At 28.8% G+C, this 14,215-nt stretch overlaps 1 protein-coding gene across 1 annotated transcript in view; it reads left to right on the top strand.

Annotated features, from left to right (window-relative positions):
- The window catches only part of LOC147078483 (kinesin-like protein CG14535), a 536,313-nt gene that overhangs the window by 440,091 nt on the left and 82,007 nt on the right, over window positions 1–14,215 (top strand). The window contains exon 4 of the mRNA XM_085960022.1: window positions 8,279–8,456. Within this exon, the coding sequence (XP_085816148.1) occupies window positions 8,279–8,456 (178 nt within the window). The remainder of the gene's footprint in view (window positions 1–8,278; window positions 8,457–14,215) is intronic.

Genomic DNA, 14,215 nt, shown 5'->3' with positions numbered 1-14,215 from the left:
AATTTCGTTTAAAGACTCTGTTTTTGTTCTTCTTTTAACCGCATAACGCCAGAGATTTATAATGATTGCAGACTTTTTTCCCGGTTTTTTCCCATATTTATTGATACTGTTTGCCGCAAGATAAGTATAATAATTCATATTTCAAGAAACCTAATTTATTTTATGCGGAGAGTGTTTAGCTTTTTAGACAGCAAACACTTCTCAGATATTAAAATAACAAATCAAAAACACTTTGAAATTCATTTAAATTTATGGAGCCAATCGAAATTATTTAGGTCCTTAACTAGGTATCTCCATTACATTTAAAAATTGGTGGGTGTTTTCTATTATTAAACAAGTTATATAAAAAGTTGCGTTATTATGTAAATTAATATAATATTCTACATGAAATACTACGTACTTTAACGTTATGAATTTTATTTTTTTTGTTCCGTCTTCTACCGACATTTTGACCAAATTCTGGTAAATTCACAAGATTTCTACCCCTCTTCTGCCGTCTACACTTTTCTATATTATGAATTGAAGTAAATCATATTAATTCTCATTATGAAAAATATGACCGTATGGTTTTTTGCGTTTGAGAATAGCTATAAACATCCCCTTAAATGTTTATATTACTTTTCTAATCGACCACATTTTAATGTATAATATTATTATAAATCACTAGTGACATCTGTGAATAAACAGCATAACAATTTTGTCAGCACATTTTCTCCACTGCAGGAAACTGCAAGTTTTTAAATAAAATTTCATTCAAATAAAAAATAAGAATACTGAATGGCAACACTATGCAATTAAGTATTATATCATTCACATTGGTAATTTGATAACCCCACTAAATCTTTATCGTACTTTGATATAGCTATAGCCTCCAATCCTCTCATGATATTATGTTTATATAACGTCCAAGTTATGATCTCTGTTATTGATTGATTTTTTGTAATATATTTTGTTAAAAATATTTTTTTGAAATAAGTAAGTATAATAGAAATAAAATATAAACATGTTTAAATTTGGAATTCAAAATCCTACATGCAGTATTTAGTGTAAAGGTATGTTGTGAATATAAAATGATTATATTATAATCTTTGCCAATAATTAAATTATATCAAGAATGATTAATGACATTTTTTTGTGTCGAGGTAAATATATGTCATAAAAATACGACTTAAATGTTATTTTTTGAGTTGTGGGTTGACAAATAACTGGAAATAAAATCTTCATGTAACTGCTCGAAAGAACAAAAATAATTACGAAATAAACAAAAATAGCCATTACGGTGGTCACATGTCCAAATTTGGCGTTATCTTTTTGATATATATTCAAAAAAAACAGTCACCCTTCCTATTACGGCTGTTGTAATATTTATGTTGAAGGAAAAAGGTTCATATATCACATTACAGGATGATATAAAACGTTTATAAGGCCATAATGTTCATTATATTTTAATGAGTTGAATAACATGCACTCCCATAAATATTTCAATAAGTTGTGACGAGGATTTTGTAATAATACTGTAGACAATTGATATTGAACATATTTCAATAAATAATATAATTTTATTATAACAAGTTACTAGTTTTGGTAGAAACCCATTAGGGAAAAAAACTATCACGATCTGTTATGTTTTTTTTAGAAGGATATTAGACAGTTTAACGATATGGTTTTAAGCGGGCGAAATCGCTCCTTATAATTATTTATAAATTATGCAAAATAAGTTATATATAAATTATAATATTACGTGATGAGCAACCTGGGGCCTGCAAGCCGCATACAGCCTCCTGGTTTATTTCTACGGCCCAGCAAAGATCTGTTTTATAATACATAATATGACAAAGAATAAATAAGATCATTTTATTTTGTAAAATAATTGGTTTGGATAATTATATGAAAAATATAGATATATTTACATAAACACCTATTTTCTTTGTAATTTGTCCTTAGTGGAAAAAAAGGTTGCTTATTACTGCTCTAGTACGTAGATGTATATTAATTAAATAAGCGCCATTTAGAATTACGTTTTTATCAGCTGTCGTCATGCGTACCTACTTCTTTTTCAATTTTTCTTCTACGTTTTAGGCTAGTTGCAGAATTCATTATCAAAAAGTACCTACTATATATCGAATACTATTGCGACAGACAATTTGTAATGAAACGTTTGCATTCACGAAAATGGTAAAAAAAACATTCAAAATTCAAAAAACAAAAAGATCACCAAAAACAAAATATATACGATAATAAATAGCTATTAAAGCTTCTAGAAGTATACAAATAGGCCATTTTACATAATAATATATTAGTCCTACAACGTACAAATAGACACTTTGAGACGCTTTCGTGTATTTATAGTGCTTTTATATTTTGTTTCTCATTATAATATAGGTATCTATTTTCATTATAGAAAATAAGATACGAGTACCTACATAATTTTATCTAGAAATTAGTTATAATATAATAATTATACGAACTCTAGACTGAATGTTTTTAATCCAACGTCAGTGTTAATTTAAAGCGATTTCTTATACCTAATATTTTCACTGATTCTAACGAAATGCGGAGGTTACCTATTAGGGATTGCAATACCGGTATTTCAAAACCGGTATTCCAGTATTTATCAATACTGAAATACCGGGTTTAAAATTTCAAAATACCGGAATCTTAGGTATTAAAAACCACACTCGTTTACGTTTTTGAAAATGAATTAAATATTATTTCTACATTACTTTGTACTGTATTGCCTATTAAATTTAGTCTATAAGTTATATGCTACTAAAATGCAAATATATTGTCTGAACCCAACAAAGTTGAAATAGTAATAAAACAAAATCCATCAAATATACATATGTATAAAATTGTTGCGATAAATTAACATAATATTATTTCGAAATAAAAAACATCCATGTCGAATGTCCAATTTTATTATTCTATAATAAAATTATTGATGACTGTACAAGCGTTGAATTGAAGAAGCATTTCCGGCAAACGCACTTATTTGCACGTCTTACTGAACTAGCCTTTTTGAGAGTTTTAGTTAAAATTATAAATTTATTCAAATTATATGTAAAAATCACCAATTTTATTCTACAATATCATCAATATCAGAAATACCGAAAAATCGATATTGATATTTTCATATGGTTTTGCAATCCCTATTACCAATAGAGAACTCAAAAATCAAATAAGTAGCATATCAAATTGAGGTTTCTAATGGATAGCATAATAATATAATAACATCAAGAACCTATTTGATTGACTTGTTCAGAGACTCTTTACCTTCTGATTGTGTGAGAGACATCTTGTGATTAATTAATGTAATAATACCTGCTAAATATCAATCCATTATTATGATGAATACTTTGTCCGTTATATAGTTAACCCTTTATAGGGCAAAGGTCGAAAACGGTTTATTTATCGACCACCTCATTTATGAGCTATAAGTCATACACTAAATATGGAAATATCAACCTTAGTGCGTCAAGACGTTGTCGAGAACGTTCTCTGGTTATGAAATAAACCATCTAATATGAAGTGTACGTCAATCGCTCGCAAAACACTATTTCAACGAATGGTCGATGTATCAGCCATTGCGCGTTTACGGTCACGACTCGACGAATTCGCGAGTGACACTTGACTTTGCAAGTCATTTTGTTGCCATTTATATTATGTGTTGTGAAAAAGGGTATGTACATAAGTATTTAATATGCATTTATTTATCGATTTACATTATATTTTTTACAAATATATTGTGATAGAGTACTTGTTTCATCATTCTATTGCCAAGCGGGAAGTACATAACCTCAAATTTGCGATTCGCACGGCTGACTTCTAGAATTATTTTAAAAATAAAAAAGCAGCTTAGGCAGCTGTGTATAGTTATATTTTATTGTGAATATAGTATACTATCATAAATATATTTTAGTTTTACTCAAAATATTTGGGATCGGAAAAGTTTTCAAAATATCCGCAAAGAAATGGTGTTTTTCTGTTAGTTGTGACATCAATTGAATGCTAAAGTACTAAATTACTATCAATATCGCAACTTTAATGGGTTTGTATTGTATTATATTTGACTGTTGAAGTCACATCATCATCAGCTGGGGTCTATCCGCTGCTGGATGAAGGCCTCCCCCATCATACTCCATTTTTCTCGGTCATTTCGTAATATGGTAATGTTGTAGGTCGGTAGGTACTGTTACGATAATATGTTTTATTTTTGTTTCAGTTCATGAGTAAATCTAAAAAAAAAGAGCTGTCGATGTGCTTATTGTAGTACGGCTAAAGAGCCAAAACGCATATCTTATTTTTGTAAGCAATGTAACGTACCGCTTTGCATACTATGTTTTGAAAAGTATTACGTAAATGGGTGTAAAAAAATAAAAAATAAATTGTAACCTTTCTTATGATTAAATAAATAATATGTACAACCATTATTTATTTGTTTTATTTGAAAAAAATATATCAAAAAATCAAAAAAAAAAACACCTGAATGGGCACTGGTTGATAAAAAAACCATCATAAATTATAGTTTTTCCGAATTTCTGATAGATATTTTTTATTTTTATATTGAAATTGTTTTAAGATATTAAATATCTGATGCAAAATGATAGAGATCGGTTTGAAATGAAGAAAAAAATGCTTTGCCCTATAAAGGGTTAAACTGGAATGTCTTATTAGGCGTATAATATTGACAGAAACATCGCTTGTGATGAGTTATATGCTTTATTAACGTCAAGTTTACAAGCTCCGGAGGCTCTCTCAAACAAAGGACTCCCTGCGTCTTCTTATCAGTATTCCAACTATTGCCTAGGGAACCACGTTTAGTTTTGAATGTCTTACATATCAAATAGTTTCTGTTTAATCATCTGAAAATGTGGAAATTTCGGTAAAAATAATTACCTACGTAATTTGATAGTTTCAAATATCATGTTTTAGTGACGCCTAGTCTGCACCAAGATATATCTACCCCTAAATACATAAACATAGTATCAAAACTATCGACAAATATTTAGTATACATACAACATTTAAAATTATCGTTCTCTTTTGGTATTACGCAAATGGAAAATATGAGCAATTTTATACCTACTGTTTTTTCGGAAGTAGCAATGCACAATAATTGTGAAACAATGTTTTTATTAAAGCGTGCTAATTTGTATACTATTGACCATTCAAACTACACTTTATTTATAAAATTAATACTATCAACCAAGGGTACTTGAATTTAAATTATAATTGATTTATGTTTTGTACTAGTCCATTTGCTTTTCGGTAACTTCATGTACTATACGCACTCACAATAGAAATTAAAAACGTATACTGACACAGAATACAGATATTTCTCGTTTATATAACCAATTAATACAGTAAAAATAATATGAACACTACATAAGAAGAGAAAGAATGTATAAAAGCTAGTATTGGAAATTTGACGTATTTGGAAAAATCGTAATAATACATTAGATACCCACTATTAATACATTCACCAGTGCATGTAAATCTCATTACTCATACATAATTGAATGAGGTAAAGTATTGGGAATCTAATAAAATTTTCATAATAAGAAATGTTACTAAGTATATATACATATTAAATAATTAAAAAAAAAAACAATGTAAAGGTATGATCCACAATCGGTAAACTGAATGCATCAATTCTGGTACAAAATGTCATGTTTTATGAATATAATATATATAATATGTATATTAGTTTAGCATACATACTTGCTAGCTAAGTTTTCTTTCTTTTTTACTCCACATCCTTACAAATATATAATTATTGTTTTATATGTAAAATCTCAAATTCGATTAAGTAATTTGCTATTAGAGAAATTAGCAGGACATTAAGAATAAGTTGTCTCTACAACTACTGTGCTTTATTTATCTCTAATATTTCCTAATAAAGTAATTTATGATCACCATCGCAATAGATTAAACAATCGCTTTAAATATAAATATAATGATTATTAAACAATATGGAACAAGTACCTACTGCGTTTTGTTTTAATTGTCTACTAAAATGCCTTTTAACCAAAAAATATAGTTAAAGAAAAAAAATTACAAGCTATTTTGCATGTTTAGTGACTGAGAATAAGTACTTTTTAAAATTACCGTACCTATATAAAATATAAATTATATAATATACTTGAATATGCTTGCGTTTGTATTATTTTTAAATTATACTATTAAGTCACTAGTCATTCCTAATATTATATATTAAATTTAGAAGAAATGGCAATGCACTGTGAAAAATATTGTGCTAAAACGTTATACAATATTATTATCATATATTAATGTACTATTTCAAGTTACTTACTGTTAATGTTGAAGCTTGGATAGCTAAAATATTCAGCGTAGTATATCCAGATCACTTTGTGATAGTGTCAGGTAAATTGATGGATAACCTCTGTTAACCATTGTTACGTACGACGCAGTAGGTGCTGAAGTGTATGTGTGTATGTTATATTCCACAATATTATAACATAATATTATAGATAATGTAAAATTTATAATATAGTATAGAAACAGTGACGTTTCTAGGTAAACTGTCGCCCTTTGGCAGAGTGTCCACATACTACAAAACTAAATTTAATTTTATGACTACTGATTTGGACATTAAAAAATTACAGTCATTATGAGGGAAAAATACTATCTATCTATCAAATTATTTCGTGAAAATAAGATATTTTCTCTGAAAAACATTTCTCGAAAACCCCGTGTATAACAAGAATTCATTTTGAACGGTTCCAATTCTCAATCTGGGTAGTAAATCATCATCAGTTTTGTTAATGGATAGTCGATCACAGTCTAATTAAAATAAGTTGGACATTACGTCTGCAGGAAATGTTAGAAAAATGTTACTTATACAACGACTTCTACAATAATACGTCACGTTGATCTTTCAAAAGGCCATTTTTTTCTTATGGACAAGGAAATATTACACTGTATATATTACATTTCTCCAACGACATCATTTATAATTTCAAGTCAACGTCTAGACAAGCTGACTTTTATATAAATCATGTCTTATTTCTTACACATAGAAAAAGGTTAACTGAAGCTAAATCTGCAAAGCATGCAACGCTTTTCCTACCCTAAAGGGCATCAGGTGCAAATGTCAACTTTGACTCATAGGGTTAAAAATCTTATCGTTAGGACGGAGCCCGAAAGAAAAAGGGGTCGGTTAGACGGATTTTCCCTTAACGTAATACTACTTGACACTTGTTTTTTGCCATAAAGGGCACAATCTGTTGATAAGCACAAAGAAAGAGAAACTTACCAATTCCACATACAACAGCATTCTATCTTCAGCCAAGTCCCCTACTATTCAGTCAACCTGTACTCTCATGTGTTACCATGGGTACTTTTATACAAACCTATTTATCTTGATTAAACTTTTGTTTTTACATAGTTTATTTTGACATACATTTTGTTTATATAGTATCCACGAACAGAAGTTTTTATTACTACATAGTATAAGATAATGAGTAAACATAGTATTATATTTTTATATCATACAATTATTAGATTAATACGGTTTCCATGTAGGTACCTAGTACGATAATATTCTTGAATAGTATTGGGGTAAGTGAGATGAAGGATTCGGCCACTTTCTGTGAGTTCATTATTTAAGATGTGACAAAATCGTTTATTTGTTTAATAAATTAACCAATCTGTAAAATTTTATATTATATTTTAAGTATCATTTTTTAATTGGAATTCTTTCGAGTAAATACTCGTACAAACTCAATTATTAATTTAGTAATATTCTTAATTCTCAGTAAAACTTTATAACATGTTCAGTAAGCATACATTTCTGAATGATTATTGCTAAACTTTCAACTTTCCGCTTCGAGTAAATTTTGGTGTTTTTCTTTTTAATCAACTTTTTGAGCAACAGATGGCGTCAAATTTAATGTAGTGTTGATATAAGTATAATACTGTATACAAATAAATACTTAGAAGATTATATTATTGTATATTCTGTGTTTAATTAAAATTCAGATTATCTTGAGTTAATTAATATATGATTATCAATAAATTTATATGACATAATATTATTACTTATATCAAATCAAAAATACGAAACGAAAATATGGAAAAATCACATAAATTATTAATATAGGAACGTGACATAACTAATATTTTATTAGGTAAGTATATTATTTTCGTGACCTCTAAAACTGTTGATTAGTTACATTAAGTACGTTGATTTGTTATGTCTTGTAATAAACTAAAGGCTGTACTCTAAAATATTAATTTTATATTTTCTTTGTTTCCAGGGCCGCTCAGAAACTAAACCTGAATGGATCGCCCCACAGGCGGCGGCGCTCGCCGGGCGGCGACGAGGAGCAAACGTTCGCGGGCGGCTTCAGCGCTATCTTGCAGCGCTCACCGCCCACTGCTCCACCCGCCTTGCTGAGGCGCATAGGCGCTAAGGAAGCCACGGGCGTCGGCAAGGTAAATAATTCCCTACTATGCGATATGCGGTTTACAGCTACTGCTGGATAGCGCTATTTAAATAACGCCGTGTCGGCTTATATAGGCCGGTTGGTTAACCACACTGGCTAGTACACATGTGTCGCATTCATGAAATACTTTCAAGTGTTGTCATTAAATTAATGGCGTGCATTTTTGAAGCAAGTATTAATAGACAATTTTGAAAAGTTTTTAAATAACAACTGTCAGAATTTTAAATGAATGGTAAGTATTTATTTCAAAGTATCGGTATAAGCCCGCCAGTTTTAATGTTGAATGTAAAATAATGGTACAGCAAGAAATAATATTCAAAAATCAGTAGTAAAAATAAATAATCATTATTTAAATGACATGGGCCAATAGATAAAATCAAAATCCATTATTATTTTGATAGTATGAAAAGTAAAAAACATTCAATGGGGCGACGGCATTTTAGGGTTACCATTATCGCATATAAAGTATATTAGTCTATGCATTCATGAATATCGGTAAGAACAAACTATTTATGATTATATTATTATTAAAAGAAGATCAAATAAGAAGTCGCAGAGGTGCAGAAAAAAGAGCTAGATGGACATTTCACAGAATAAATGCGAATAACCTCAAAGATTAAATTAATAATTGATCAAAAATATAGGTTCTCTAGGTAGGTACTACAAATATTACAGAAATCATTTTTTTTAAACTAATTACATTTTTATTACCTATTATTGTCTAATTTTATAAAAAAATGAATCTCAGTTTGGATACAACAATAATTAATAGTATGATATTAAATTTATCTCAATTAAAATTGTATGCTAAATTAATTAGTTAGGGTTCGTGAATTTTTTATATTTTACATGTTTTTTACTCATCACTACAAAAAAGGTTTTTTTCAACGTCTTTAAAAATTACTAATTTAAGTAAGTATCCTAATTATTTATATAATATGTATATTTTTATTTTTACTATTAGTGTAAATGCCGAATCAGATAATAATTTTATATTGTTAATTTATTACAGCATGTAATGTAAACAAGACCGTGAAACGTATTGCCATTGGCGAGCCAAAAGTCCGAGGACAATAATTAATAAGTCGTCCGATTTGTCTATGCTCTGATACTGATCAACGAACGAATAAAAAAATCGAGCTGTCAAAAGTTGCGATTATCGGAATGTTTTCCGATAATCCTAAAATGTTGTGTTATTTATATGTGGACTTGCATAAAATAATATAACAGTAAAAACAACACATATTTTATGTTTTCTTTTATGAATTTCATTAACGTTTTTAGTAATAGGTTGTACGTAATTGAAGGAAAAGATTTTTATGTTATCGTTTGACTGGGTGTGTAGGTATTCTAGATTATCATTTTCAATCATTCACATTGATCGACATCGGTCGTCTTTAGTAATAGGTTGAATGTAGTTGATATATCATTGAAGGAAACGTCTTATTCTGTCATATGTTTGTTACAATTGATTATTATTGTGAATTTTTGAACACGAGAAATACATTTATTGTAAACAACTGAAGTATGTCTTATTATTTAATTCTGGTACTGAAAATAATATGTAATAAGCACTATACAAGTCTGAAGTATGTCTTGTTATTATTGCAAAGTTGAAAATGTATATAATAGACACTACAATTTATTTAACTCCGCGATGAAGTAGAGATTAAGGGTTTGAATCTCATAAGGTAAGGTTACATATATCTTTGAAGTGCGCTTAGATCAAGAGTGTATGCTTAAGTGCTCGGCCGTAGTCATTTGGCGGCATTATGCCCCAAAAAAGACACTGTCTACGCACATTTTACACACGGTTTTACGTTTGAGTTTTGCAAGACGCCGCCGCGCCGTCCCCGCGCGACCACTACGTTCTTACACTAATAGCTACCTACAACTGGTGGTTCGGAAGGTGCAGTTAAGTTAAGTTACAGCTGATAGTTAAAATGAAATAGTATCTTAAAGGCACTAGAAGCTTGCTCAGGAGACTCGCATTGCATCATTGAGCCATTTTATAGATATACAAATGCTGCTGCACTAAATGGGCGTAAGGGATGAAATAATAGAGAAATACCATTCTAATAGTACAATCTGTTCTGGAGAGCCAGATAGAAAGAACAATACTATCCTACTAAATTTAACATAATAAGGAAGCTACTAAATAAGTTATTTCTGTAAAAGAAATAATCTGTTCAAAATAGATTTTATACTGACAAATTGATATTTATACTTATCATTAATTATTTAAATAATTCCCGGAAATTGTTTAAATAATTCCCTATCATAATTTAAATACTTCCATTGTTATATTATAATACTTACCAATAATCATTTTTTACTTGCTGTTCATATTAAATAGTTCCCACCTTTTTAATAAAATACTTGCTCGATTTTTTATTAAAATACTTGCTGTTAATGCATATATATACTTACCCAATAATTTGAAGCCTAAATTAATTAACGTATTTTTTTTTAAATTATATTATATCTGATTTATTTATTCCGATACCTAGCTGTTTTGTGCTATAAAAAAATCTAAGATAACTTAATTACATATACATTTAAATTCATTTATTCTTTTAAAAAGATTCACATGGTAAAGTGTGATAATTCATGACAATTATATAAAATGTATGTATCACTTTATATTACCCACTATATTTTAAATAAATATTAAACAGAAGACTATTATTATCTCAATAATAAACAATATGCTGCACTATAATAATCTGTCGATGAATTATTGTCCACTTTTATATGAAAGTATGAGATTTTGATTTTTTGTGTCCGGAAACATGTACGTATGCAGTTCGCCGTATCACACTTCACCGTGAAATATTGTATCGGAAATATATGGCCGTTTATTCTCATTTAGTGCTAACACCGCGACTGGTGCGTTTGGAGTACTTGGTCATTAGATATAATTAACGTGTTATTTAAATGTGGTTATTAAACGGTAATTACATGGTCAGCAGTGATTGTGCTATTAGACTTTCCAACCCCTTTGGGTCGTATAGTACTGTCATAAAATTCATGACCACATAAAACACGGTTCTTGTCGGTTTACACTTTACACAAAGCCGGCAGCAAACAATTTTTGAAAGTAGCTGATATACATGATTATTATCATTAAGTTAGGTAAGGTTTTCATTTTTAAATTCATGAATTTTGCCAAAATTAGCTATGAAAATTGAATTATTGTTCATATTGAATCTAATAAAATTGGAGACCGTATAGTCTATGGTCATCTCTTTACGATAAGAAAGCTTATGGCGAACTCTGCCACGGTGAAATGTTTTACGTACAATATTTTTGGTCGCCATCTTCATATTTTGTGGGCATTCAATCGCTTAACTTCAAGTGAAACTTCAAATAAGAATTGAAAACTATAACATACATGTCCATAATCAAAATCAAAAAAATAAGACGGCAATTAGGAACTCTTGGATAAATTTTGAAGTAAGTAGCTCAATGTTTAAAACATAATTCATATTTCTATTCATCGTGCCAGGTTTTATGTATTTAAACAAAAAAGCACAACATTTACCTATTATAATATAGACATGTCAAAGTATCTGGTATGAATAATTATATATATTGATGTACAACTTAGAACTTTAAATACTTTAAATAATTTTTATTTAGATTGATTTTAAAATTAAAGGATTAATGCATTAATGGATATTTAACAAAAAACCGTTGCTATTATAATAACAAAATTTTAAGTTATGTCTCTCTATAAAACCTTATATATTATATTTCGATTAAAATAAAATATTTGCATTTTGTATTAAGTATAAAATTATCTCAGACAGTTCTATATTTGACATTTAAATGTTGGTACGAGTACATTATCCATTATCAAAAAATTATAATAATATTTTGAATATTCCTGTTATCACTTGTTTCAATATTGTCAATTACCAATAATCATCTAATTTAACAATCAAAATATGATTAATACATTCATCATAATATAATCATTGTAAAAACTTTTTATTTCTACAATATGTACCTTATATAAAATCTTCACTTAAATAAAATAAAGGGCACTTAGATGTGTAGAAAAGTAAAAACAATACTTTTTAAAAACGCAAAGCGTAAAATACAAACTATTGTTGGGGATAAGATAGTTTTACTCTAAAATAGACTTACCGCATATCTTCCAAACAAAGAAATCTTAAATCACCTCCCACAATTCTCTAGAGACGGCCCCGGAATGGGGATAATCTATTCAGAGCTAACTAACCCTGAAATTCTTGGAATGTTACATGCTTACTTATGCCTACTTAACTTTCATATACCTTGCGGAAATGTATAAAGCTCCTTACAAACTGTAAGCTCGCGAATATCTGTACGTCTGAAAGTATACCGTCAGTTAGTACCACTCAACTTGTGTTGTGACTTATATAAAGACAGTAAACAACATTAATTGAAAACTTTTGAAGGATAGATGTTGCAATAACTTATCTTTTCCCTTTGATGAAAACTCGCTGATTTTGTCGCTGGAAAATAAATCTTCGAGAGGAAAGACAGAAGAAAGTAGACAGAGTACTTCTTACTCTACGCGGCGAAGCCTTCAGAAGTTGAAATGCAAATTTAATAATCCAGAATGCCTTTTCACATTTCAATGTCAAAGGAGCCGATATTTTTGTCGTTTCGCATAACGCGTTTACAAAATAGAATTGATCGCGTTGACTTGTTGAACAATGATTCCATTTATGTATCATGTCGAGTCTTTATTTATTCTTTAACGTTTTATAAGTGCATTTTTATTATGTTTAAATAAGTTATCAGAAAAAACGGAGCTTTGATACATATCTACTGCAGTATCTTATAAAGCACGTGAAGTTATGTGTAAATAATGGTAGTAAGTATGTTCACATATTAATCAATTAGTAGTTTTCTTAATTCAAAAAAAATAATGAGGTTGGTCCTACAAAAATTAGTGTATTTTTAGATAAAAAATATTATTCAGAAAGAACAGTATAATTTATGGCTTGAGTTTGATTGGCCAGTGCAACTAAACATAGTTAAGTAAATTTTATTTTTAGAAAACTTGATTATTTCTAATGACAATATAAGTATGTTCCTAACTATGATATAATAAGTACAGAGATAATAAGTATATAAATACTTAAACAACAAGAAAATCAACCAAGGGGGGACATGCTCGTCGAAGGTCAAAATTGAGTTTTTATTGTATTTTCAAACCATGATCCTGGACACTCCTTAAACGTTGTAGATAATCTATTTATATAATTTTGAAGCCTTATTATCCTTTATAGTTATTTTAAACATTTGATGACTGCATAAAGTATTTTTGTTACATAAAATAGTATTCTTTTAAACCTCTCGCTCTAATGTTTTAGAATATAGTCATATTTCGGTACATAACTTTGCAGTGGTGTTAAGATTTTTTACATTTATTAATTTTTAAACGCATTTATAAAACCATTAGTATAATTTATTACGAGATAATTTTTGTAGAATATTCACGATAAACAATTATATTGATAATCTCTGTGATCCCAAATTTGACAAGAATTAGGCATTTTATTATTCAAAAAATCGGCAAGATTACCACATTTGAAGATGATTCTAAAGATACTTATTATAAGCTATGTCTTTGACCATTCAAGTGTGATAAACATCTTATGAATAATGATTGCTTTATAATAATAATTGACCTAAGAATAAGGTAGTGTTTTTTTGAAATACGCCATTTCTTTTGTCATTCCCCAGTGGTAA

This window comes from Rhyacophila brunnea, unplaced genomic scaffold, assembly GCF_057557595.1.
Source record: "Rhyacophila brunnea isolate RB1 unplaced genomic scaffold, BYU_Rbru_1.0 scaffold_11, whole genome shotgun sequence".
NCBI classification, from domain to species: domain Eukaryota; kingdom Metazoa; phylum Arthropoda; class Insecta; order Trichoptera; family Rhyacophilidae; genus Rhyacophila; species Rhyacophila brunnea.
This window is presented reverse-complemented; position numbering and strand designations above follow the sequence as displayed.